Source organism: Calidris pugnax, unplaced genomic scaffold (assembly GCF_001431845.1).
Source record: "Calidris pugnax isolate Ruff unplaced genomic scaffold, ASM143184v1 scaffold335, whole genome shotgun sequence".
In the NCBI taxonomy this organism is placed as follows: domain Eukaryota; kingdom Metazoa; phylum Chordata; class Aves; order Charadriiformes; family Scolopacidae; genus Calidris; species Calidris pugnax.
In genome coordinates, this window is record NW_015091148.1 from 619003 (window position 1) to 646513 (window position 27511).

The 27511-nt window shown below is 51.2% G+C and overlaps 1 protein-coding gene across 1 annotated transcript in view; it reads right to left on the reverse strand.

Moving 5' to 3' along the window:
- Positions 1-218: 218 nt before the first annotated feature.
- Positions 219-27511, reverse strand: part of IGF2BP1 (insulin like growth factor 2 mRNA binding protein 1) — a 29162-nt gene continuing 1869 nt past the window's right edge. Inside the window, exons 2-14 of the mRNA XM_014958966.1 lie at positions 8444-8492; positions 7901-7952; positions 7062-7125; positions 5127-5408; positions 4333-4467; positions 3972-4094; positions 3505-3640; positions 3282-3404; positions 2317-2433; positions 2100-2174; positions 1673-1804; positions 1421-1534; positions 219-499 (exon numbers count right to left, since the gene is read on the reverse strand). Of these exons, the coding sequence (XP_014814452.1) occupies positions 407-499; positions 1421-1534; positions 1673-1804; positions 2100-2174; positions 2317-2433; positions 3282-3404; positions 3505-3640; positions 3972-4094; positions 4333-4467; positions 5127-5401 (1323 nt within the window). The 5' untranslated portion in view covers positions 5402-5408; positions 7062-7125; positions 7901-7952; positions 8444-8492 and the 3' untranslated portion in view covers positions 219-406. The remainder of the gene's footprint in view (positions 500-1420; positions 1535-1672; positions 1805-2099; positions 2175-2316; positions 2434-3281; positions 3405-3504; positions 3641-3971; positions 4095-4332; positions 4468-5126; positions 5409-7061; positions 7126-7900; positions 7953-8443; positions 8493-27511) is intronic.

Consider the following 27511-nt stretch of genomic DNA (forward strand, 5'->3'; position numbering starts at 1 on the left):
GGGAGGGAGGGAGCGAGGGGCCGGGGGAGACGCAGCCGCCGGGTGCCCCGGCTGGGACGGGACCCCCAAAAGGCTACTTAAATGAGAGGGGCAAATGCCCCGACCCGCGAGGGGGGGACCCAGCGCCGTCATCCCCGGGCACCCAAGCGCCGCGCCGGCCCTCGCTTCATTTAAGTAGCTGCCTTGGCACGTGGAGCCTAAAAAACGGACCCAAATTATTATTTTTTTTTTAATTTTTTTTTTTGGTGTGTTTTTACCCTAGCCATCTACCCTGGAAGCCAATCAAACTGCCTTTTAATCTCGGTTAATGAAACAAATTAGCATCTCTCTACGGTAACTGATTCCCAGCCACTCTTAAGCCCGGCATCGGCTTGTCCCGCTTTTCACGCTGGCGTCGGTGCTGCTCCTATTTCCTCCGCGCTTGCGTCTGGCCGCTCTGTCCCTTCTGGTGCTGCTGCTTCACCTGGGCCAGGATGTCTCGGATCTTGCGCTGAGCCATCTGCGGGTGACAAGAGAAAACGGGGAGACCTGGAATGGGTTGGTGAGACCCTGGGGATGAGGGGAACGGCTCTGCCTCTCGTGGAAGATGAGTTCAGCGGGGCTGGGGTGAGCGAGGTGGCTCCTGGAAATCTCTTCCTGCCCGAATTTTCATAGAGTCATGGGATGGTATGAGTTGGAAAAGACCTTAAAGGTCATTCTAGTTCCAACCCCCTGCCCTGGGCAGGGACATCTCCCACCAGACCAGGTTGCTCCAAGCCCCCTCCAACCTGCCCTTGAACCCCTTCAGGGATGGGGCAGCCACAGCTTCTCTGGGCAGCCTGGGCCAGGCTCTCACCACCCTCACAGCAAAGAAGTTCTTCCTAATACCTAATCTAAATCTTCTCTCTTCCAGTTTAAACCCTTACCCCTCACCCTATCACTCAATGCCCCTGCAAAAAGTTCCTCTTCAGCTTTCTTGTAGGCCCCTTTCAGATACTGAAATGCCCTTGCAAAAGGTTCCTCTTCAGCTTTCTTGTAGGCCCCCTTCAGATACTGAAAGGGGCTCCAAGGTCTCCCTTCTCCATGCTGAACCACCCCAAGTTTCTCAGCCTGTCCTCATAGGAAAGGTTCTCCAACCCTTTGATCATCTTCATGGCCTCCTCTGGACACACTCCAACCATTTTAGTGTTGTTTCCTCCAGAAGTTGGGTTTGGGAGGTCACACTCTGTGTGTGCACACACCCCCACAGCTCACCCTGCTTCCCCCACCATCCCTCACCATCACCTATGACAGAAGACACAGCTCACCATCACCCACTCCTACAAACACCACCAGCCAGGCACGGAAAAAACTTACACAGGAGGATACACATATGAACACAACCCCAAATTAGCCATCAGAGAATCCACCAGTGCTAGCACAGGAGTTACCAGGGCCATACCTGGCTTGCGTAGAAGTGCCCGATGATCTTCACAATGACCTGCTCATTCTCATCAGGGGTCTGGTCCCGTGGCACCACCACCTCTGCTGCCGTCAGGTTCTGCAGCTCGTTGACCTGGGCAAAGACCACCCTCTCATGCCTTGTCCCTCTGGGAAAGGCCAGCCCGGACCCTGGGATGTCCCCAGGCACTGGCACGAAGCAGCCCACCCTCCCAGGGATGTCCCACCTCACCCAAGAATGGCTTCTGCTTACGGTTTTGCCCCCTTTGCCGATGACCCTGCCTGCGGCCGAGGCAGGGACCCGGATGTGCGTCTCCAGCTTCACTTCTTCCTTTGGTCCGAAGAAGTTCTCCTCCTTCAGCTTCCCATAAATCCTGCCTTGCGCCTGTGGAGGGGAGGGAGCACGAAGTCAGGCATCACCCAAGATGTCCTACCCACTGACATCCCCACTGGCTCAGTGGATCTCCATCCCCAGGACCCAGGATGGGACAGGATCCCATGAAATCCCAGTTCCTCAGGGTTTCAAACCAGCTCAACCCCTGGGAGAGCTGATGGTGGGTTTACCCAGCCACAGATTGGGCTCAAAACTGGGGTCACCCCCCCTGCTCCTCCCTTCCCGGCTCTGCAGGGCAGCAGAGGGACACCCTGAATCCCCCATAGTGACAGCAGCACAGGAGAACCTTGAACTGAGCTTCTGGAGGGCCTGTGATGACCACCATGCGCACTTTGGAGTCCGGCGTCTCCGGAGGGGCAATCTAGAGGTGGGAGAGAGACGGTGGCTGCGGCGTGGAGCAGGATTGGGCCCCCAGCTTGGGCTTTTTGGGTGGTTTTCCCAGCCAGAAGAGCACCCGTTGAGTGGGTGCTGGCAGAGGGGATGTCCCCATGGGGCAACCCTACCTTGATAGAGGCACTTGCGAACCGGGAGAGCTGCTTGATGTGCTGGCCCTTCTTGCCGATGATGGCACCGACCGCCTGCGCGGGGATGAAGACGTGCACGGTCTCCTGCTCCGGAGGCTGTGGGTACAGAGTCACCGTTCAGGGTAGTGTCACCATTCAGGGCACATTGCCACCACGGCGATCAGGACTCCAAGCACCCCTCCAAGTGATGCCCACACCTCTCCCAAGGGTGCAGGGCTGAGCCACCACCAGACTCTATGGGGTCTGAGCACCTTTTCCACCACATTTCCAATAGTTTAAAAGACCAGATCCTGGACCTGCCCTGCCTGCTGACCACAGGGGATGCTGAAGGCATATCCCTGACCATCAACAAGGGTCTTCTCCATGCAGGGGAGATCCCTGAGCTAGAGCAGTCACCCCTACAAATCGATGGGTCCTGATGCTATCCACCCGAGGGTGTTAAGGAGCTGGCTGACATCGTTGTGAGGCCACTCTCCATAATCTTTGAGAAGCTGTAGAGTCCAGGGGACATCTCAGAAGACTAGAAGAAAGCTAACGTCACCCCCATCTACAAGAAGGGCTTAAAGGAGGATCCAGGAAATTATAGGCCCATCAGTCTTACTTCAGTTGCTGGGAAAGTTACAGAACAAATTCTCCTGAGGGTGTCACAAATCAAATAAAGCCCGTGACTGGAAAAAGCCAGCATGGATTCACCACAGGCACAAGTTACTCCTGGGGAGATTCCGACTGGACATAAAAGGAAATTTTTGGAATAATCTCCCCAGGGAAGTGGTGGATTCCCCAACACTGGACACTTTTAAGGTTCAGCCGGACAGGGTGCTGGGGCACCTTGTCTAGACCGTGCTTTTGCCAAGAAAGGTTGGACCAGATGGTCCTTGAGGCCCCTTCCAACCTGGGTTTCCATGACCCTGTGGTGGGGTTCCAGCTGCCGGCTGGTCACGTACCATGAAGGAGCTGTAGGGCGCAGCCCCGGAGACGCTGCTCGGCGGAGGAGGTACTGCGTTGGAAGAGGCAGGAAAGAGGCCAACGGCAGCCAGGTTAAGGCCAGGGATGAGGTGAGACTGCAACTGAGGGCAAGAGAGGAGAAACGCTCATTGCCTTTCTCGGGGCAACCTCCCAGAGAGCTCCCGTCAGCCCAGATGCGGGGCAGGACCAAACCCCACTCACGCTCATGGCAGCCACATCGTTCTCGTAGGCTTCCCTCACTTTCTTCATGATCTCCTGCTCTGCTTTGCAGCAGTTCTCGATGGAGCCCTTCACCGTGATGGTCCTTTCAGGGTTGTACAGAGTCAGGTCCTGCAAGCTGATGGGAGAGCCAGCGTCAACGCCAAGACCCTGCCCTGTTCGACCAGCACTACACCAGGTCCTCTGGTCCTTCTCATGGGTGCTATTGGGGTGCTGGGGACATGGGGTGCCACTGCCACCACGTACTGGGACAGAGCAGGGACCAGCATCATGGTTGGCACTGGGAAGTCCACTCTGCCTTCACCCCAAAAACATGGCTTAAGAGTAAAACACCAGTCCCAGCCATCAAACCAGCTGGTCCTGAGCTCTGCAGCCTGAATGGGGAGGGGACACCAAAGGGATGGGGAGGGGACACCAAAGGGACTCCCAAAGGGAGCGAGGAGCCTTACGACGAGATGGTGATTTTTGTCTCCGTGTCCTGCTCCACTTTCTTCAAGTTTCGCCCTTCTTTGCCGATCAGGCGCCCCACAAAGTTGTTATGGGCCAAGATTTTCAGAGGCACTTCGTCAGCTCTTGGGAGAAGAACGGGGAAAAAATATCAACACGAAGGATTATTGCAGCCAGAAGAGGAGGGATTTGGTACAGAAGGACTGGTACAGTCCCTTTTCTGGGAGTCCCCTGGTCCCCCAAGCCAAAGCTCCTGCAGACATGGGAGCATCACCCAGCTCTGGGTGTTGGGATGGTGCCAGCTCCCAGCGAAGAGCCACGGGTGGGATACACGTGCACAGCAAGACAGGGGGGAAACCTTACGTCTTGGTGTCCTTCGCCTCCTTCTGCATGATCTCCAGAATCATCTTGCAGGCGGCGGAGCAGCCCTCGGGGGTGGAGTGGATGCTGATGGCTTTTTCTGCAGCTCCCGCGTTTTCTTTCCGGTGCACGTCGATCCTGCAAGCAGGGGATGGGCGCTGGGGCCGGGGAACAGCTCTGCAGCTCCAGCCTGCTCCGCTCCCCCCATGGCCCCATGGACTGACTGCCCGGAGCTCACGCTCGAGCGTAAGGTTATAGGCACCCAGGGAAGGAGACAGGAGTTAATTCTGGGCTCAACACTCCACATGGACGGGGTGGGTAGAAGCCCAAATCACAGCAATCCAAATAAGGCATCAGTATCTACTTATTTTAAGCAACGGGAGTGATTAAGTAGTGGAACAAGCACGTGCTTGGGGGATGGGGTGGGCTGTCCATCACTTAATGTCTTAGATAAAGCTTTCCTAGGGGGACAAGAGCTGTAGCCAACACAAGCTCGTGGGCCAAGTGCAAGGGCGGGTGGGTGAAGCTCAACAGGCTCGTGTTAAATGGGACCGGCTGAAGCAGCGACCTCCCCACGTGCCTGCCCAGGTCCCAGCCCAGCCAAGGGAGACACGTGGGGAACTGCAGCCCTGGTTGGGACAGGGCATGGGAAGGTGGCTCTTGGACACACTGCCCTGCACGGCAGAAGAACAGGAAGGGCCTCAAATAGCCCATTCTCAAAAAAAATTCAGCCTCACCCCACTGCAGACCACTGGGCTCAGCAAGGGGCAAACCAGCTGGTGGGAGAAGGGACTCACTTGGACTGCGTCTGCTTGGTGATGTTCCTGATGGTGGCCCCTTCCTTGCCGATGATGGCACCCACGTACTGGGTGGGCACCAGGAGGCGGAGAGGGATGTCCACCGGCTGCTGCTTGACGGGTGCCCCCGCGGTGACGGGGGAGCCCTGCCTGGGGGCACCGCGCGCCCCGAAGCCGCCCCGCCGCCCGTTCTCCGGGCCTTGCATGGACTGCTCGTCAGGGATGTAGGAGACCTTCAGTGCGTGGTTCTCCAGCTGGTGCCCATTCAGCTTCATGATGGCTCTGGAAGGGGAGAAGGGGTTGGGGTGAGGGGGTCCCTCCTGGCACGGCCCCACACTGAGTGGCAACCCATCAGCTCAACCCAAAATGGGCCAAGCCCTCCCTGGTGTAACAACCAGCAAAGAAGCACCAGGAGCAGGGAAAAATGTCACCAATGCTGTGAGGATCCAGCAGGACTTTCCACCCAACCCCGATGAGTCACAGTATTTTAGGGGAAACCTTTCCGAGCACCCACGGGAGGGATGGGAGCGATGGGTGCCCTGCAGGATGGGGCAGGGGGCGATCCCCGTGTCTCCTCTGCCTTATGATTTTTGGCTGATAATTCCAATCCACCTCCCGGTGGAATTTCGGGAGCTGCAGGAGCCCAAAGCTGTCGATAGATGGGGCTGGCACCAAGAGCAAAGCTCTGGCCACCGCTCTCCTCCGCTCCTTCAAACCGCCCGGCTTTCTACACAGAAACTCAACATCGCACCTCTCCAGAAAACAGTCAGTGACCCAACTCTTACAATAAAAAAAAAACAACAAAACAAACCCCCTAAAATAGGCTCAAACCGAGACTTTCCCTGCTAGCAGCCCCATCCCCGCAGGATGCAAAGGGAGCAGAGAAAGATGCTCAATGAACCACATGCATTCCCAGAGGAGGAAAATGCAGGGGAGAAGGGCTTCAGGTCCGACAGGAAAACTACTTGCACAAAACTCTTTTCTGGGTACTTCTTGGGGCAAGAAACTCAAAATATTTCACCTTATGGGGAGAAAAGTGCCAGGCTGGGGTGGATGGACAAGGGACGGGAGGACAAACCGGGAGTGTTCTCCTGGCTGGGCTCCATGGCCAGACCCTGCCCCGCGTTATTACAGAGAGTAAAACAAGAGGGTGCCCCCCCATGAAGTTTTGCTGTGGCCACACACGCCACCACAGCAAATTTAGGGTTGACAGTTGAAGTATTATTGGCTGAGCAGCCCTTTGGAAGCCAGAGCTTTGGTGGAGTGACCACAGGCGATGTCCCCAGGGACGTCGGCGCGGCCACGGTGGCCACATTTGAGACGTAGCTGCCTCGGTGACAGAGACCTTCCTGAATAAAAGCCTATCAATCAATTCCCGCTTTCCTCCAGGCTGCTCTCCAAGGAAAGGGCTGATCCTGTCCCTTTTCCAGCTTTCTCAAGCCCTCCGTCAGATCAAAAGGAAAGTGAAATAAACAGCAGTGAAAAAAACCAATTCATTTTCCTTTTGTATTTAGTGCAAACTCTCATTTTCCCTGGGCAGGCTGAGAAACAGAGCTGAAAGTCCCGAATGACATGTCCATGAGCCAGAGAGGACACTTGTTGCCTGACACCTCCTAGCTCCTGTGATATTTGGTCTCATTGTTACTTTTTCTGGGAACATAACTCCCAAAATCACGTAAGTGCAAGAAAATCTCCACTTCTTGACCAAAAAGTTATGGTTTTACTCTCTGAACTACAGAAAAAAAAAAGCCTTAAGATGCAGATGTCCATCTGAAGGTGAAGGAGAAGAAACCACAGTTCTAGGGGGTTCCTCAAGGATTTGCTGCAATTGTAGCCAAAAATTTAGGAATTTGGGGGTAATCTGACTCAACCCTGGTTTCTGTGAGGGAGGAAGGGGCTGGCAGCCCGAGCTCCCAGGGGACACGGGGCACTTACTGCCTGGTCTGCTCCCGGTTGGCGTAGGTGACATTGACAACGGCCGTCTCGCTGTCCGTGTTCACTGCGAGCAAAAGAGGCAGAAATCAGAGAAGCAGCACAAATGCTTCAGGCCAAGACCCCCCTCCCCAAAAAAAAAGCATGGAGTCCCTTCCCAGACGAGTCCCCGCCGGGGCTCCCCAAGGATCTGCAGATGTTTTTCTCCTGCAAGGGAGAAGAGCTCCCGAGGGCTGAGGACCCTGGGATCACCCCGGGCAGCACAAACCCTCCTGCCGTGTCTAAAGGATCCCCAAATGCCCTCGTGTTCTGCAGCAAAGCCACCAAAAGCCAGTTCCATCCCACCATCCCTCGCCGCAGCCCGGGGACGCTCCCAGGAGCTCCTCCGAGCCTTTCCGTTTCTAGGAGGGTTATGGTAACTCTACTCTCATTAAACATCCCGGGGGCGATATTAAGCCTCCCCCGTCTCAACTCCTCGCCATTAGAGGCTGAGATAACAATCTGTGGAGTGGAGACAGAACGTCCCCGTCGGCCCCGGGAGAGCATCCCGCACCTTCCCACCACGCGGCTGCTGGTGGGTACCCTCGGGTGCAACGGGAACGATGGTGACCCCAAAACCACCGCACGGGACCGGCCATTGAGCAACAGGGAACCAAAAAAAGGAGGGAAAAAAAAAAAAAAAAAAGAGCCCCAGCGACCAGGCTGAGACCTTTTGACATCTTTAGCCACCGCTTCTGCTGACAAAGGAAAAACCGCGTGTCTCTCCTCGCCCTCCCCCAAAAATAGCTGGAGCAGAAAATATCTTAAATAACAGCAAGTTGGCAGCTTTTTTCCAGTCCTACCTTGCTCGCAGTTTTCTACAGTGCCGTACTGGGCTAGCAAACCATCCAGAACCTGGAAAAGGGAGGAAAAAAAAAAAACCCACCCCACTTTACACTGGGATTGTCAGGACAGAGCAGGGAAATACAATCAATCAATAAAGGCAGCTTTCTAGTCATTAAGATTTCACAAGCAATTAGACGAAGGAAGCTCCTGGCTGCCCCAGGACGCTGAGGGGGGAGAATCGGGGAGAAGTCCCAGCAGCCGGCGGGAAGAAAGGATCCATTTTGTTCCTTATACAATAGATAAATCATACAAACCCTGTTATTAATAGGGATTTTGTTGGTGTAGCTTATGTTGCTTCTACCAGTTGAATTTACTCCTGTAATGGAGGAGGAATAAGCTACGCGGATGCAAAGATCTAGTATAATTAGATGCAATTAATAACAAAGAAAAGGATAAATCAACTTTAATCCCAAGTACAGAAACCTGCGGGGAAAAATTAGCCCCTAAATCTGAGCTATAGCTCTGCTTATAGCTACAGCTTCTCCGCTTGCTCCTCTTACCTCCCATCGCAGCTGGGGTGGGATGTTCCGGATTTGAATTTTCCGGCTCCTGAAATAAAGGAAAAGTGATTAAAAAGCAGATTTGGCGTCTGAAATGCGGCCACTTTGCATTGAACTGTTGCATTGCACGTTGACGTATCTCATCAAGCTTTGCATTTCCACACACTACCGGGCTTTCTGATCGCTTTTGGCTAATTACACCCAGCCCAGTTGGTGCTGGATTTATTTACGCCTGGAACTTCCCCGAGAACAAGACGCCAAAATCCACCCCCTGACCCTTTGGCACCGGATGGAGCCCTGACATGGGCACGGCTGGAGGTTCGCCAGATTAAATGGAAGGATTAGAAAGCAAAAAGGAACCATACGTTCCCAGAACCTGCCCCAGAGGCACGAGGGGACAACCCTTGGGATGCCACTGGTGGGACCCGTTGGAGCATCACTGCCACATCCAAAAACCCGGCTGGATTTTAACCAAGAAAGAGATCAAGGCACGGGCATCCCGGCTCCACCACCCGGCGTGGTCTCGGCCTGCTTCTCCGCTCACGTTTTTGGCTCTTCCCAACCTCACTTTTCCCAAAATAGAAACTCTCTTTTTAATTCCAATGCCAAATTTACCCCGGGGGGTGCCCTCTCCCCCCCCGGCTTCGTCCTGCAGCTGCCACAGACAGCTGAGAGCAGCCGTGGGCTCATCCAGCAGCTCCGACACCACGTCACGGCGGCTGCCGGCACCCCAGGGCGCTGACGGACACCCCAAAACCCCCCACCCAAAGGCAATGACACCTTCGGGTGCCCAAGGCTTTGAAGGAGGCAACTTTGTGGGTACAACCCACACACAAACCGTGCCAGCCCCATCACGGATGGCTGGTTCCCCCCACGTTGGCCTCCGTTTTTCAGAAATAACCAAAACCACTGAATTTTAAGATGCCTAAAGAAAAGGAAGATGAACCGCCACGACCATGGTGGGCAGCTCGGAGCTCAGAGCACTGTATCGAGTAAATACCCTCACACCTGCTCATCACAGACCTGGCTTCAAATTCAAAGTGCTTATGAGCATGTGAAATAACGTGTCCCCCCAAAAAAAAAAGGAGAGAAAATGAGATTCCAGAAAACCACTGAATTTTAAGATGCCTAAAGAAAAGGAAGATGAACCGCCACGACCATGGTGGGCAGCTCGGAGCTCAGAGCACTGTATCGAGTAAATACCCTCACACCTGCTCATCACAGACCTGGCTTCAAATTCAAAGTGCTTATGAGCATGTGAAATAACGTGTCCCCCCAAAAAAAAAGGAGAGAAAATGAGATTCCAGATCCTTATCTTCTAATTACACAACTTCAGACGGTGGCTCGGCTCATTTGTCAATGAGAAGAAGAAATTGTCTCGGCACAAACCAGCCCAAAGCAATCAGTGGGATTTGGCCACACAGGAAGGGATTCCTCCTCATCCCGACAGGTAAAAGCAGCTTCCTCGAGCGTCCCCTCTGATCCGTGCTCCCGGTGCACACCCACACACACCAAAATCCCCCAAAGGGTTGGCTGGGTCTGTTGGTTTCAAAGAAAACCAGAACTGTTGTTTCCCAAAGTCACCAAAGATTCAGCCCGGAGGGATGGGGTGGCCAGCTTCGGGGCTGCTTTCCCCTCTAAAGGTCAAAACAAAGCATAAAAAAAATAAGATTTTCAGTGCTCCTGCCAGCTCAACCACTGGGAAGGCTCCAAAACACCAAATTTTGTCACTACTACAGATGAAAACAGGGTGGATGGGGAAAAAGAAACCAATTCGACCCTTAAAACTGCTGCAGATTGCAGGGGGCTGCAGGAAGAAAAAGGGGGAGACCGTGCCCTGAAACCAGACCTCTCGTTTACATGCTAATCCGCATCCCAAAATGAATGGGAGAGAGATTAAGAAATTCAGAATGCAAAGAATGTCACAGTCCAGGGAGGGTCAAAAGGATTTGAAGCGATAGAGGAAACCCCATAGGTCTCCCACCGCCCACCCCTGCCACGGAAACTTCTCCAGATAGCTACAAGCATCTGCACGGGCAGAGCATGTGTTCGGCACATACGTGACCAGAATCCAATGTGCTATGGAGAGAAAAGAGCCATTTATGTCCTCGCACCGTAATTCTGCTGGTGGCATCTAATTTTCTTCCCCTAAAAAAAAAAATAATTAAAAAAAATATATAAAATAAATTGGATTTTCTTCACAGAGCCTGCTGGAGCACCTGCCCGGGCAGAGCATCGCCCGCATCCCTGCCGGCCGGCGGGCAAGGCAAGGGGCTGTTCTGCACTTCACCGGGGCCGCTGTGCTTTTATTAATATGTTAATTAACCGGTAATTCCTCCCATCGCGACCACGCCACCGGGATTATTTGCCGCTCCCAGCGGCCTCCATCGCTGACGGATATGAAATCCCCGGCGAGGAGGGGACGGGTCTCAGAGGGAGATGGGTATTTTATCAGCCCCACCGAGTGAGCCCCACAAAAGCCGAGTGGGATCCATGAAATCCCGGGATGAGCTGGCACCTGGAAAACTTGACTCCTGGCCCATCCTGGGAGGAATCCACCCACCTCCCAGGGTGTCCATGTGGGGCGGGATGGGGACCACGTCCGTCACCCCTTCGGCCAGGTCTGGCTCGATGTGGAGTTGCCCCCACGGCGGGTGGAAACCTCCCCCTCCGCTGAGCAGCCCCTGCTCGAATCCGGCTCCGTCGGCGCGCTCGGCAGCGGCTGTGGTTAGAATTACAGAGGAAGTCATGAATAAATAAACCCCGCTATTTGCTTTGCCAGGAGCAGGTCTCGCTGTACTTAAATCCTTGGTGCGGAATGCCAGCTCTTTTTGCACCACCAAACGTGACAGCCCGGTTCTGCTCCCACCTCCGCGCCCAGCGGAGCTTTACTCCAAATAAATAACTCCGCGAGACGGCGATTCCTTGGCTTTTTATTCACCGTGTGCCAAAGGCAGGAGCTCCTCCCTCTCACAACCTCCGCTCGCCCGGCCTTGGCTGCCAGCCGGGACCGGCGCTCGTGCCCCCCCGGACCAGCCCCAGCATCTCCAGCCCACGGGAGAAGGCAACCGCTCTCACGGATGCTGCTCATTTCATGCCCAAGGCAGGACCCTCCCAGATCCTTGGGGTGAGACGGAGCGAGCCGATCAACCTGGTAAAAAAATGTCTATTTGAGAATCTGGATGGCTTCTGCCCATGTGCTGGTGGATTTTTTTTATTTAAAAAGAAGAAAAGAGAAAAAAATTGGGTGTGGAGAGAGGAGGGCGAATGGTTGCAGGGCTGTAGGGGAGAGGAACCACGAGTCCCAGGGATGGATCTTAGTGTCACCCTCCACCTGCTCTGCACTGACAGTGCTATTTGTGCTAATGGGATTCTAGCATCCCATAATGCCCAACCTGCAGCCCTCAAAAACCAGCCAATGCACCCGGCAGCCCCATACAGATCTTCTGGGTCTCCTACAGAACCAGGAGGCAAAGCAAGACCTTTAAAGTTCCCTTGATGCTCTCCACAAACCCTCCCCAGCCACGGGCTGAGTTCACTGGGGAAAAAACCATCCACCCTGGTGCAAGTGGACTGTAGCAGAGACCGGATGGGACCCGTACCACGGAGCCACACCACAGACAACATCTTGGGTCAGTCTCTCATCACCCCCGAGCAGTGGAAGCACCAAGTTCTGCTCCATCAAAGCCTTTCCTTGGGTCTTCCTCCAACCAGTTCTTTAAAGAGCTCAACACGCCAAAGGTTAAACCTCACTTGGGGTGGGGGGAAAGCAAAAAGACAGAGGGAAGTGCCACAGAATCACAGAATCTTAGTGGTTGGAAGGGACCTCTGAGATCGAGTCCAACCACAAAAAGCCACGGAGGATCCTGCGATATCCAGGCTCCATGGAGATTTCTCACGCTGTGCCCATCGATACCACGTGGGTCAAACCCAAAGTACACCACGAGGAATCTCTTCCCAGGAGGGAGAAATCAAGGTGAAACAGGAAAAAGCAGCAGTTTTCATTCAGAAAACTCCCACTGCTGGTTCCTGACAGCCCTGGAGCCAGCTGGAAACCACTCCATGTCCCAAACACACCCGGACCCCCCCCAGCCCACAAGGCATCGCTGGTTCCTGCTGCCACCACCACATCCTCGGAGCTGCTCACCCTCAGGTACCCACGGCACCTCGGCAGCATGAAGGGACTGGTACTCGCTGCAACCATCACAGGAAACCCTGATCACTCAGGCAGGCAGAAGCATCGTTATTAAGAATTCCAAATTAAGTTGGGGTGAGGGGTGGGAGTGGGGAGTTGTTTTGGTTTGGTTTTTAATTTTTAAACCTCACTGGGAAACAGCCAAGCGCAGATCCAGCTATCAGCATCCCTCTCCTCTCACCCCTGGATGCATCCCCAGAGATCGCCTTCAAGAGGGTGGCCAGAGCCTCCCACTTAATTAAGAATCTGCTGGTAATTCCCCTGGAGTGGACTGGCACGGGTGGCAGCGGTGGCAGGGACCCAAGAAAGGGGCACTTGCTAGTTAGGAGCAGGCAGCCTGGCCGGGGGCCAGCGGGAGGCTGGGGCTGGCCACCGCGAGCCAGAGGCGACGCAGCTTGAGGGTTCCCCTCCCTCTTGCACGAGTCCCATGGGGTGTTTTTGGGGTGATGATTTCGGGGGCAGGAGGACACGGACAGACACAGAGCCTCTCCTTGCCCGGGAAGGACCTGGGTTATTTTACCAACAGGATTCAGCCCTGAGCATCACGGAGGCAGCCAGAGGGATCGGTGTGGTGGGCACAGGGAAGGAGAGGAGGACAGAGGATGCTCAGGTCACCCCAACTATTGCATTCTGAGCATTTAGCCCCAAACAACATTTCCCAAACAGATCCTCGTGGATCACAGGACACTCACAACCGCCTGCATCGCAGGAGCACCATGCTCTAAAAGGCTCATCTTCAGAGGGCCACCCCCTGCTCTGGGCAGGGACACCTCCCACCACACCAGGTTGCTCCAAGTCCCCTCCAACCTGCCCTTGAACCCCTCCAGGGATGGGGCAGCCACAGCTTCTCTGGGCAACCTGGGCCAGGCTCTCACCACCCTCACACCAAAAAAGTTCTTCGTAATACTTAATCTAAATCTTCTCTCTTCCAGTTTAAACCCTTACCCCTCACCCTATGGCTCCCCTCCCTGATCCAGAGTCCCTCCCCAGCTTTCCTGGAACCCCTTGAGGGACTGGAAGGGGCTCCAAGGTCTCCCCAGAGCCTTCTCTTCTCCAGGCTGAACCCCCTCAACTCTCTCAGCCCAGAGGGGCTCCAGCCCCCCCAGCATCTCCGTGGCCTCCTCTGGACTTGCAATAGCTCTGTAGTCACCCTGGAGCCTCACACACACCAGATGCTTTCTGTGGGATGTTGGCTGCAGCATCTCCCTTATATCCAACATCTCCTGGACCTTCTCTGTCCCCCACCATGTATTTCTCAAAGCAGAGGTGACTAATGGCACCACGAGGCTGAGGGACCGAGCGCTGGGGCTCTCCTTGACCCCAAGCACCAGCCCCATCCCGTCCATCTCCTACCAACACCATTTACACAGCTCCTCGGGGCAGGAGGAGGACGGCCAAAGCCAGAGACATGGGGGGACCTACTAGAACTGAACAACATTAATGATGGCTTTTCAATCAAATGCAAATGTTATGCAAATTTGGGGGCTGAAAACACAGTGCATCCCTGATTCAATTAACAGCATTTCATTTATCTAGTTAGGCTTTGATTCAGGAAAGCACTTAATCCTGTGCTTAATGTGTTGTTGTTGTTGTTTTTTAATGTTTTAAACATTTTTAAATAGGAAAATGCGGTTGCTAAGACACAAACGTTGCCAGGGGGACTCAGAGAAAAGTTGTAGCTGAAATTACTTGCTTTTCCCTTATAAATTGATAGGCTTTCAGTTCGCCGGCATCTCCGCGAAGCAGGAATATTATCCCTCAACTCCCTTCATTGACCAGGAGACAAAAGCACAAAACGGGAGGCACCTGCTGGAAGCCCAGGGCAGGTCCCCACCACAACCTCTGAGCACAACTCAACGCCATCCAGACAGGATCTGCCTCCGGGCTTCAGCCACTTCACCTGGGATTTGCCACCTCCTGCACTGCCCTCCAAGCCAACACATCCCTCGGCTTCCCCACGTGCTGATTTGTTGTTCTACAATTAAACCCACCAACACATGGACCCCCCCAAGCAGGACCAGGGACACGAGGTCCTCACTAGAAAACTGCTCACACGCTGGCAAGGCAGGAGAAAAATGTATCACACACCAAATACACCAGACGATGCTCAAGCAAGGCCAACGACCTCAACTCCTTCTTCAAATGCAACATTACTAAGCTTTGAGACAGATATCTGATTTATTTTTTTTCCGAATCCAAACCTCCTGACCCAGCTCCTCATGGACGTGCTGTAGCTCAAGGATGAACTTTCAGAACCTTTGTGATTTGGAAGAAAAACCTCAGTATTGGAATGGGGAGGAAACATGGAAAAGTCCCTGAGTTTGCAAAGAGCCTAAAACCAGAGCTCTGAGATTTGGAGGCATCACATTGGTTTTGAGTATTAACACCACAATGTCAAATATCAATAATATCCAATTTGAGCATATAAGTAAAAAAATTCATATTTGAACTGACATTTCCTAAAGGTTGGGGGATGAGCCCTAAATTAAGGGCATTTTTTACAGCATTGAATTTTTCTGCCAGCGTTAAGGCCATCACTGCCCTCTCCTGGCTGTGCTACTCCCCATTACTGGTGCCCCACTGCACCACTCCCCAGTCCCCCCATAATTCCACCTTGGCCCCTTCCTTCAAAGCCTGATTTCACCGCTGAAGCTGCTTTTTGAGGTGGGTTTGCACTACAACCTTGGCTGTGAAATGGGGCAGGTCAGGTATAGTCCCACAGAGCAAGAAAAAAGAGTGGTAGAACCCCATCAAAAAGCTCCCAAATGTGCTACAACTGAGCAGAATCCCAGAGGGATGGAATAGGAAAGAAGAACATCCTTCTTCTTGTCCTGAAAAGGGACCCAGCTTACAGCCTGCTCAGGAAACACCGATTTAAACAATGATTTTTCTCATAAAGAAAAAGCAAAGGTCTCCCAGAGAACCATCCCTCTGCCTCCAAAACACCTTCTCCCACCAGACCTCAACTTAACGTCTCCAGTACAACAAACTCTTAAACTCCAACACCCTTTCTTCTAAAAGAATGTCATGTTTTTTTGAGCTGCTATCCTCCTTCCTTCCAGCTCCGGTGACCTGCTTGACCTCACATCCTACATCTTCACAAAGAAACAACTTCTCTAGAACCAGTGAAAAGCCACCGTGGCCACAGTGGCCGCTGTTCGCTGGGGGACATGGCCAAGGCAAGAGAGTCCCAGCTGCGCCGGCGCAACAGCAAAGCCAGAGCTGCAGGGTGGCTGATGGCAACGAGATTTGGGGGTGGTATAAAAGGCAGAGGAGGTTGGGAAAAAAATATGCAAATATGTATAATGACAAGATTAAAGCAGCAGTAGCAGAAAGAAAAGCAGAGAGAAAACTGGGCTCATCCTTTGAAGAGAAACGATCCAAGAGGCCCCTCCTGAGGAGACCAGGCCAAGGCAACAAAGACATTTGGCTTCTTGCAGTTGGAAGGACACAGGAGTGAACCAGCCATGGGATGTTGGAGACACACATCATCCACACAGGAGTCTCATACAGACCCACTCGCCTTGGCTAGTAGTTATCTCTGGCAAGCAAGCACGTCATGATTAATCCTTTCCATCAATCATCTCAGCAACCAGAATTTGATCTTGGGCTAATAAATCTGTCTAATTGGTTTCTCCCCATTAGCTCTTTTTTGGAAATGCTTTGTACACGGAGAAGCACGCCTAATAATTGATTAGATTTTTTTCAGGGAGCTGCCGAGAATGAGAAGTCATCCATGAGCATCCTTTGAAAGCCTTGAAGAACTCATTCCCGCTGTTAGAAGACCTGCTGCATCTTGGGTGCAGAGGGAAGGGACCCGTTGACACCCAGAGTAGGAAAAATCCTCTATCTTATATTCCCTCCTCTATTAAACCTCCACGCTACCTTTTCACTCCTCGTTTTCCCCCCACCAATCCCAGGTAGATGGTGCTGGCACGGAGAACACCCAGCTGAGCACCAACCTCCTCTCGAGGCAGTACCTCGGTGCTTCAAAAGATGGCAAGAAATCTCAAAAGAAATCTCAAAAACCCTTATCCTCAACTTGCCCAGAGGAAGACTCTAATCATCCCCCAAGAATTCTGCAGTTAGTCCTTGCCAAAGTCAATACATCAAGTATCTGCGGACAGGACAAGTTTAACAGTAAGTAATAGAGAGGAAAGATGGATGAGTTTTATACAATGCATCCATTTTGCATTATCTTTCCATTCTAATTTGCTGGCAGGTTGCCACGTATTGAAAAGCTCTTTCTGATGCTCTGAACATGCCCCAAAGCCAAGCCCAGCGAAACTTGGTGGGTTCCCACAACCAGCAACCCAACCCCAACCCTCAGCAGGACACGCCGCCTCTGACAAACTGATGGCAGAACCACCCCAGTTCCCTCCCGGCCACCTCCAGCCGTGGGGCAGCTCGGTCCCACTGTGACCCAGCAGCCAGTGGTGGGAGATTTCCAACCCTTAAGAAAAAAAATTAAAGTTTCAACTCTCAAATTAACCTTAATCAAACCTGACCCCTGGCGCTGGCACTGGTTGGACTATGAACACACCAACAAATGTGATATTTAAAGGCAAATTTCCTTCCAGACCATGAAATGTAGAGGGGTGGCAGAAGTGGGACTTGTTCCTCACCCCATTTTCTACCCATCGACCCTGGAGCATTTCTAGGACCATCACCAGAGCACAGCACAAGGCAACAAACGCTAAGACAGCCGGGCAAAGGAACACGCAGCATCATCTGCATGTCCTCAAGCGTCGAAGGGCACACGGCCAACTCCACCCAGGTGTTAAGGTGCCTCCATCCCTGACGCCGATATAAAAACCTGAATAAAAGCACATGAGATAAAGAACATTCTGTATTTTGATGTGTTCTGCACATTTCAGAGCATCTCCCTTCACCCACCGAGGCCAACTTTGAATAGAAAAGGTCCTAAGCATGGACCTAAGCCTCCAGGAGCTACATCATCAGCCACCGACGCAGATGTCTCAGTCCACCAGGTCTGGACTTTGAAGGCCAGGTTTGAATAGAAAAGGTCCTAAGCGTGGACCTAAGCCTTCAGGAGCTACATCATCAGCCACTGATGCAGGAGATGTCTCAGTCCACCAGGTCTGGACTTTGGACCATCTGAAAGACGGTCTTTGCCATCCTCCCCCAAGCCCAACAATGCACAAAATAAAAGCTGAGGTGGTGTGGAACCCTTCGTTACCCCCACCCTTCGTTACCGCCTTCGTTAGGGTGCTGGGGATGGGGTCTCAGCAGGCAGCTGGGTACCACCCACGAACTTCTCACCCACTTCTCCTCACCACGAGAGGGCACCTCTGCCCTCCTCCTGTGCCCAGACACACTTCTAACTGGTTTCCAGTGGCTCTGATGGTGGGATGGGCTGGGGGATGCTTTGAGAGGAGCCCAGGCTTCGCCAAGCAGCCAAGCGAAGCTTCGGGCAGCTCCCACGCAGCCGGCGTCAGCAGGAACCCCAAATCCCATCAGCACGTGCTCTGGGATAGGTCTTACACCACTCTAATTTCTCAATAATTAAGCATCATTGCCAGGGTGATTGACAGATACACTTCATATAGTTTTGCCTACAGAAAGTGGTCAGGGCCACCTTTTTATTCTGTATTTCCAGCCCCTTCCACAAGCCAGCGGGGTATTGACCTCTTACTGCAGGTCTCACAAATCCCGTGGGCTCGGAGCAGGGGAAATAAGGAGGGATTGGTTAAAGCCGAGGGGAGCTGCAAGGATTCGGGGCCCCAACAACCTCAGATGCACGAGCACATGGCAGCGTGAGAAAGGAAGAGGAAACAAAACTGCCTGTGACTTCTGAGAGGCTTTTCTGAGCAAGGTCTGTGTCGGGAGGAGGAGGAAGAGGAGGAGGAGGAGGAGGCAGCAGCACAGGGACCGGTGGCTTTGAGGGCTCCTCTTCCGCAACGCTACGGTGCCGGAGAGTGGCACGACTCCACAGCCCCTTGTGCCTGGCACGTAGGGGTTTGTCAGATAAAACTGGATTAAAAAAAAAAAAAAAAAAAAAAAAAAAAAAAAAGATGGATGTAAGAGAGTCTCCGTGCGGGGCTCGGTGCCAGGGGCACCCAGCCTGTTTTACGCCAAATCAGGTTGAACCAGTGCAGCGATTGCAGGCAGACAAGCCCTCCGAGATCAAAGCTGACTCGTGAAGGGAGAATCCAGAAGTTACAACACAGATTTAACTATCTTATGAACTTAATTCAAGGGTGGAGACCCTTTCACCAAAACTCAAGTTAAAACCCGTGGCTCAGCCCCGCCAGTCCTCCCAGTTTGGGTGGGAAGGTGGCAGAGGCAGGGGTGGGGGTCAGACCTCCAGCAGCCTGGGCTGCAAGGAACACACTTGTCCCCAGTGCATTGGGCACAAATCCCAGTCCAGATCCCAGCCAGGAGCCCCCAAAGCCCCTTCCAGCCCTGGCACCAGCATCGTTGGGGTGACACAGAGATCTGTGGCAGGTTTGGTGGCGCAGCTGGAGTAAAGCTGCGATGGTTTTTCTACTGAGAGCTACAAGTGAAATCAAAATGCTTCCATTCAAGTGAAGGTAGAGAGAAGAAAGCAACTGAGATGAAAAAGCACAAGATGAAAAAGTGGGGTTTTTTCTTCATTTCCAGCATAAACTTTAAATAGAAGAGCAGGGTTCTTCACCAAATCTGGTTGAAGCCAGACTCGTTTTCTCTTGCATTTCCTCTTCAGAAAGGAGGTGAGGGTGAAGCAAAACTCTTCCAAGAACGGGAAATCTAGCATTTCCATTGAAAAATGAGAAATTAAGGTTTTTCACACAGAGTCCACACAAAAAACCAAACTCACCCTTTGGGGGCAGGGGGAAAGATGCCAATGAACCCACCTTGGGCAGCCAGTGGTGCCCAGGGATCCAGCATGGACATGGCTGTGCTCCTCCTTGGGCTTGGGAGAGGGTTAAACCCCCCCCAGCTGCTTCCCTCATCCCTCTGGAGCTGGACCAGCAGCAGAGGAGATGCAAAGTTTCCAGACAGGGCAAGATGTCTCGTGTTTGTTGGTTTTGGGGTGGTTTTTTGGTAGGGGAGGGGGGGTCATGAATCAGAGAAGGAAAAGGTTGAGGCTGGGGTAGGACAGGGCAGGAGCTGGAGAACAGCAAAGAAGGGGCTTTTCTGCTCTGCTGCTGTTCACTTTTATTAGAGTAAATAGCGGTGCCGGAGCAAAGCCATTTAAAGCCCTCCCTGCTTTGGCACAGGCAACACGGAAAGCCAAGCCGACAAAAACACACACACCCCCCCAAATAAATCCAATGCATCGTTAGGGAAACCCGGCACAAAGCCGCCGGAATATCTGATCTGGATTTTTTCCTGAGCCAATTCCCCTCAGACACGTCCGTGCCCTCTCTCCCGTCTGCCTCCCGTGAACCTCCCCTTCGCCAAGTCTCGCTGGCGCAAACGGGAGCGAGAAGCAGCTTTCAAAGTCGCACGAGCAAGTTATTTGGGGGATGGGGGGGAGGAAACTAAATATAAAATTTGTGCCGTGCAACTGTTGGTGCCAGGCACGCAGGGGTGTGCGGCCAGTCGGGCACAGGAACGACATCACGGATAAAGGGCTCACCGGGGGAAACTCCTCACTCAAGCCATAGCTTTTAAAGAGTCACCAATATTCCCTTCTTCCCCCCCAAAGACATACCACATATAAAAGTCACAGCCACTTTGCGTCTCTGCCACGAGCAAGGGGAGGCTGCAGATGTCGGAGAAATTTGTTGCGTTATTAGCTCAGCTGTAACCGAACGCTAAACAATGACTATATAAAGTTCATATAAAGTTGTATGTTTAGGCTCAAATTCAGCACGCGCCTCATTTTACCGTCGGAGCAGCCCCATTAACTTCAAAAGGATGGTTTCCCCCGTTTAAAAGCACATCCTTAGAAGCCTCGTGAATCCCAGCCTAAAAGCACAACGTTTATAGGAGGTTCTTGGCTTCTCATGAAATTACACCCCAACAAACAACTCCGTAAAAGCCTGTCGCAGCCACAAGCTCCTCTCCCTTAGAGAGAGCACAATTTTCTTTTAGGCTTTGCTCATTTGATCAATTTGTTTGTAAACACTTTTATGCCAGAGGCTGGAAGCACAGGAGGTCACAAAACACACGTGAATGTCTTCATAGCAAAGAAAACGTATATATTCACACGTATATGTGTGTCTGTATGTATATATACATACAAAACTCCCCACCCTGGTCACCAAGTCTGCTTGGATGTGACCAGTATTACCCAAGGAATCATTTGGTTAAGGCAGACAGCCCTGGTTAGAGGGCAGGACGGCAGAAGTCACCCCCTCACCCCTTGAGGATGCAGCATTTCCCGACACCTCGCAGGCAAACGCTGCTGCTGCTCATCACACCTTATTACAGATCGTGTTTAATTTCAGGGAATTCCCTGCGTTCGACCCAACCAGAAGATCTGATCCCATCACCTCGGATGGCACAGGGGTTCATGCAAAGCCAGGTGATAAACACCAGAGGAAACGTAGAGCCAGAAGGAGAATGGAGCATCTCGGGCACCGCTGCATCCTCACCTCCCTTAGTCATAGCATCATGGAAAGGTTTGGGTCACAAAGGACCCCAAAGATCATCCAGTTCCAAACCCTTGCCCTGGGCAGGGACACCTCCCACTAGACCAGGTTCTGCACCTCATCCACAGCTCCTCATCCCTTGTCCATGCACGCTCCCGAAATTCCCAAATAGCTGGCCAAACTTTTGACCACAAGCACTAAACACAATGGCTCTCCCTTCGGCTAGAAGCTAAAAAGCAGGGGGACAAGTGTCTCCTCTGGACCCACCAGCCCCCAGCCCCTCCTTGGGAGCGTTGGGGGGCGAAGGGGCAGGACCCAGGGAGGACCAGAAACTGCTGAAACCTCCTGGGTGTTGGCTGGTGGATCCCAATCTCCAGAAATAAGAGGGAATCCCGACGGTCAGATTTTTCAAGAGTGCTCGGCGCGTCGGGCGCTAATCACTTCTGAAAACGGAGCTTTTATTTAGACGCTTAAAGGCAAGTTGGAAAAATCTGGCTCCAATTGTGGGTGAAAATCTGGCCCTGAGAGCCATTTTTTTTTTTTTTTTTTTAATTCTCTTCCCTTTTATTTGGCTCTAGATCACAATTCTCTTGTCTCTTTTTACACTCCGGTCCGGGAGGCTGCTCTCCCAGGATCTCCGCTTTTAACTCCGTCAAAAAAAAAAAAAAAAAAAAAAAAAATAAAAAAAAAAAAAAAAAAAAAAAAAAAAAAAAAAAAAAAGGGGGCGGGCCCCCCGGGAAGGGGGGCCGACCGCCGCCTAAATAAATAAATAAATAAATACGTTTTTAAAACATAAAGAGAAAAAAAATATATTAAAAAAAAATTAAAATGTAACTCCGTCAAAAAAAAAAAAAAAAAAGAAATTATAAAAAAAGGAAATCGCCGCAGAGTCGAAACTTTCTCCCCTCTTTGTGCAAATCAATTTCCCTGTAATCTCAAGTGCTGTTTACACACGGCAATACCCCCGGACCGTGCGGGATTTGCGTCTCGCCGCGCTGCGTGGAGCCCTGCCAGCTCCCAGCGCTTCCCGCTGCTCGGGGCGGCTGCTGCTTTTCTCGCAGGGGGATGGAGCATCTTAAAGCCAACCTGGTGGGTTTCACTCTCCCAAATAAAAGCACGGAGCGGCGTTCTGCCCGGGGGTAGGGGGGGGATGCCCGTGGATTAGGGTTTTATTTTCTTTAAAGCGGTTTGCTCCGTACGGGACCAGACAATTACAGTAGCCAGAAAAGTGTGAAATTTCAGCTCTGACCATGTCAGGGCTCCCAAGTGTCAGTTACAATAAAATAAATGACCCATTTCCTGACGGATCGCGAGGGCTCCTCCGAGACGGATGGACAGATTTTTTATGTTTGTTTATTTTCTCTCTTTTTTTCTTTTTTTTTTTCCCTGGCAGGAAGGCTGCTCTACCCTTTCCTTTCGCATCAGGAGGTGGGAGAGAAGCAGGGATGCTCTTGTCCCCATGCCGCTGCCCTGGCACTGCCCTCCCACCTGCTCCCATCCTGTCCTCATCCCCAAGGATGTCCCCACTCCCTCCCACCAAGTTCCACCAGCTCCTGGCCCCTCGCCTCCAGCCAGAATCTCAATAAACTGTCCCCCCCCTGGACTTTTTGGGTTTTATTAGCCTCCTTGGGGAAGCTCCCGTGCAAGGGGCTGTACCGGCAGCCGGAGCGGGCTCGAGCCGGGGCATCACCACGGGGAGGATGAACAGGTTCCCAAGAGGACTTCCCAACACACACAGCCCACCCCGGGTACCCCAAAGCCTCACCTCTGAACAGGCTCTGGCACCCCAAAGCCACAGAGATACCCAAAAGCATCCGGCTTCACTTCACACACTCATAAAACAGAGCCCCCAGGGAAGGGGACAAGAGTCGGACAATGTCCCCAACTGGAAGGGCTGGCAGGAGCCAGAAATGGGCTGCAGGACCCCGACCCTCGCGAGACCCTTCCCAGAAAGCCCCATCCATCGCTAACTCTGTCCAGAGGAGAAAACCAAGCAGGTTTCAATTAAAGCATGATTTTTTCCTTTTAAATCTATGTACTTAAAGACATGAAGACGGCTCCAGCATCTTCAAGAGCAGGCTACGGACACTGGACATAAATGGATGGGGAACTGGTTTCCACCCCCTTCAGCGGGTTATTCCACCACAAGCAGAAGACACTCACTGCTTTTAAGAAAACCAGCCTAAAACACCACCTCACGTTAACTTTCCCACCGTTTCGCAGGGACACCACCAAGACAGAGGTGGTGTAAAACCCTCCAGCCTGCTTCGGTCCCAGCCATCTGCCTCGGCTCAGGGCAGAACTCAGGTGGGGAGGGACCTCCCGAGGCCACCTTGGCCAACCCCAACGTTCCCCCAGCCTGTCCCCTCAGCAGGGACACCCATCTCCACGCCACCTGGGCAGAACATCTCATGGTTCACCGTAAAACACGCAAGGACAAGGACAGAGAGAGGGATGGAGATGTATGGACACCCCTTAACACGTCTTGCTGGTTGGAAAACCTTCCAACCCTGTCTCCTGCAACCCTCCCCTCCCCCCCGGCTCCACAACCTCCAGGATAAACTCTCAATTTTCAGGTAAAACCCAGCAAAGGTCTCTGAGCTGAATTCCCCACAGGTTTCGCATGTATGAGCAGGAGACCCTGGAAGGCAGCTGGGATCAAACACCACATATCTCTGGAGTGGACAAACACCCCCATGGGTCTGGGCTTCTCCCTTCCTAAAAAAATAGGTTAAAGAAACCCTTTCTTGGTGAGCAGACTATTCCATAACTGCCTCAGTGACACTCCTCCTGCCTCTCCCTGCAGCAGCCAAGAGCCATCCCAAGCAGATGTAGGACACCAGCCCCATCACTGATGCATTTTTCTCTTGTGACACTTGTTTTCTTCAATTTTTTTAAACTTTGCTGGGCAAACACATTTTTTACCCCCGCCAGGTATCAGTGCTGGACCCTTCCAGGTCATTTCCATGCTTCAAACTGGGCAGAATAAGAATTTAAAGGCGCACAAAGGCTGAAAACCCATCCCTCAAGGAGCAGCCTGGCAGTCAGGAGGACAAGCAGACCTTGCAAACCAGTTCTTCTGCTGGTCCCTCCCCAGTAACCCCTGGTCTATCAGGGTCCAGCCAGCGACTGGGAGCCCCTCTCACCCACACCCCCAACAAGACGACTGGCAGTGATGGTCCAAAGTGGGCAATTTAGGAGCACACATCCTCACTTAAGCTTTTAAATGCCTCCAGTCACAGTGAAAATGAGAGTTTTCACCTAAAACTTTTGAAAAGCTCCTCTCTGGTGAAAAAACCACGCTTAAAAAAAAAAAAAAGAAAAGAAAAGTCTCTGCAACCTCTTTAAAGGGCTTTTTTTTGTTTTTTAGAAGAAACCTGCACCTTCCAGGTTTCAGGCTCCTCAGTTTTTCAGTTTTCTCCTCCTCCCCTCCTTAATTCTTGGGAAGGGGGAGACACCAGCGTCCCCCGGGGGCTTCCCTCTGTATTTGCTTTAGGCTCCCACTTCTCCCCATCAAAACTGTTCCATAAAACCAGTGGCATCATTAAAATAAATGGGGGGGGGGGCCATTGACAGAGGCACCTTCCACTCCTAAATCCAGCAAACCTGGCGGCAGGGGGGAGGCAGGGGGGGCTGGAGCCCGTGTCCCCAACAGGGCAAAGGGGCTGGAGATGTTTCCTCCTGCTCCAGCCTGGAGCTGCCACCCCCTGGGCCAACCTTGGACCATCCCCAGCAGCCTGAACTCGCCCCAAACCCTCCCGGGAACTCTGGAAAACATTAACATCGCTGGGGGCTTGGGCTGGGGCGGGCAGAAACCTCCATTTTATTTACTTATTTAATTATTTTTTTTTTCCCCCCAATTCTGAAAGGTCTCAATTTTCAAAGCGAGTACTTTAACCCCAACTTCCCTTCGCCATATCTCTGTTTGCTTGGGTTTTAACCTAAAAGACAAAGATAGAAGCAAATTCAACCGGAGAAGCGGGTTCAGCCCCAGCAATTGCCCCTGAGGTTCTCTCTGGAATTCAATTTATTCATTTCTTTGGAATTTAAAAATCACCAAACTCTTAACAAAGGGCATCTACACAGGACGGGCTCCATCTCCAGCGGATTCAAAACTTGAGACTACAAAGTTTACAGTTAAATTACAATTTCTTGGACATATTTGCCAGCTGGAAAGAGGTGAAATAAAGGCATTTCTCTCACTTCAGGCTGTAAATTCGTAAACACATTCCTTCTCCCAGGTATGTTAAAATATGTTAAAATTGATTAAACTGTCTCAGCTTTAGACCTCATGGATGAAATTTACTGACGAATTATTAATGATTAATTTAACAACAAATTATTTCTAGCTTTTCTAGCTGGAAATGATCAAAACCGTATTAATTTCCAGAGGTCTACAGTTCTCAGAGGTGTAAAATCAGCAGCAGAGAGCTCTCGGCTCAGGGCTGGGGGCTCACAGGAATAAAGCAAAGAAGAACTCAAGTTTATTACCCTTTTTGGTAATCAAAAAAAAAAAAAAGTAGCAACAAACCAAATCCCATTAAACTCAACATCCTCAGAAAGGAGCATTCATCCTGCCTTTCAATTCCCAAGCTCTGCTGTAAACAAGGGTGTTGCTAATTTTTATTAATGCTACTATAACTTTTAAGCCAGACCTGTTTTAAGGGGAAGAGAACGATTTTAAGACTGGATTAAAAGCATATTTTTTCTCAGCACTCGAGACAGTGTCTTTATTTTAATGGAGAAGGACTGGGGAACTTTTTTCAGTCCAATTCTCAGAGAATCCGAACGTCAGGAGGGAGAAAGGCACATTTTTTGATCAATACTGACAAACAAAGAAATCCCACCCGCCCTTATCAAAAAATTTTAGGATATTTCGTTATAAACAATTAATTGCGCGATTATGCACAGGCAAAGAGACCATTTCTCTGGTGTGAAAACACTCATTTGAAACAAAGACTAAGAAGAAGAAAAAAAAAGGCAATTTTAAGATTTCTCCATCCATTTCTACCCACTACACTACATCCTCACGTCATAAACAACATTTATTAATCCCCACCATTGCTCGGGAGCACAAGGACCCTCTAAAACTTCAACGTGCTGGGGAATGAGCTTTACTTAAAAATACACGTTTAGTTTTACGTCTACAGGCTATTATCAACCCAACTCCCTCTTCCCCCCCCCCAAATGGCTTGGTTTCATTCTCTCTGGTCGACTCACTTCCACATTCCTCATATTTGGAATGTCTGCTTGATGGATTCACTTTTTTTTTCCCCCCCTTCACCCCTCCTCCTCTCTTCATTCATTCATTCTTTCGACCCCATCGACTTCGGGCTTTTCAGCTTCCCAGCTCCAACCCTCCCCCAAACCAATCCTTCATCTTAACGGGGAAAACTGAATTATTTTTTTGCCTTAAAGAATCTTTTCTTTTTTAACCTTCTGAAGAATAAAGCAGGCAGTAATTTTAAAGATTTTTTTTTAAAAAAAATCCTCTTAAGTTTCTCCAAGTTTTTCTATCAGCAAAGATAAATCAAAAATAGCTCCCAAACAGCAACGAGATACTTTAAACAAAACTACACCAACTTTAAAAGTCAGGGTGTTTTTTTTAACAAAACGACATATTTATCAGCACTGACTTTTCTTTACAGTCTGATACTTCGAAAGGATTTCGTTAAAATGGTTCCCCATGATCATGAACATAATTTGCAGCTTTAAGTGTTATTTGAAGAATCACTGTAATTAAACAACTCTAAATCAGTTTATCCTTCTTGGGTGTTTCGGTGCAACACCCCAATCGCTCTTCCTCGTGCCATATTAACACACACACAATTTTTTAACTCATTTCTACGATGGATTTTAGGGACAGTAGAGGTTTTAAAGGATGAAATACACCAACGGGGAAGATTTATTTACAACATGGAATTTCATGGCACTCAGTCGTTTCTAAACCCACCCAAATCAGTTTTCCTCTTTGCATTTTCAACCAGAAGAAAATGCAACCAAAAAAAGCCAACTTTTCTCTTTTTTTCTTTATATATTTATTTTATAAATGAGCTGGGAAGGGCACCAATGCTCATGACTTGTTTTCCCACATTTCTAAAGGGAGGAGGGGAAAAAAAAAATTAATATCAGGTTGGAGGGGGGGAGGGGAGGTTGTTTGGTTTAGATCCCACCAAACCCATCTGATTTTGTCCTCACTGCTCACACTTAATTAACCATTTCCTGTTCTATGTGCCTTTAAACTGGAAAATCCAGTCTTAAAAACAAGCAGAAAGGAAAGAAGAAATTAAAAAAAATAAAAAAGTTGCTTTTGAGTCAGCCATTGCAGCC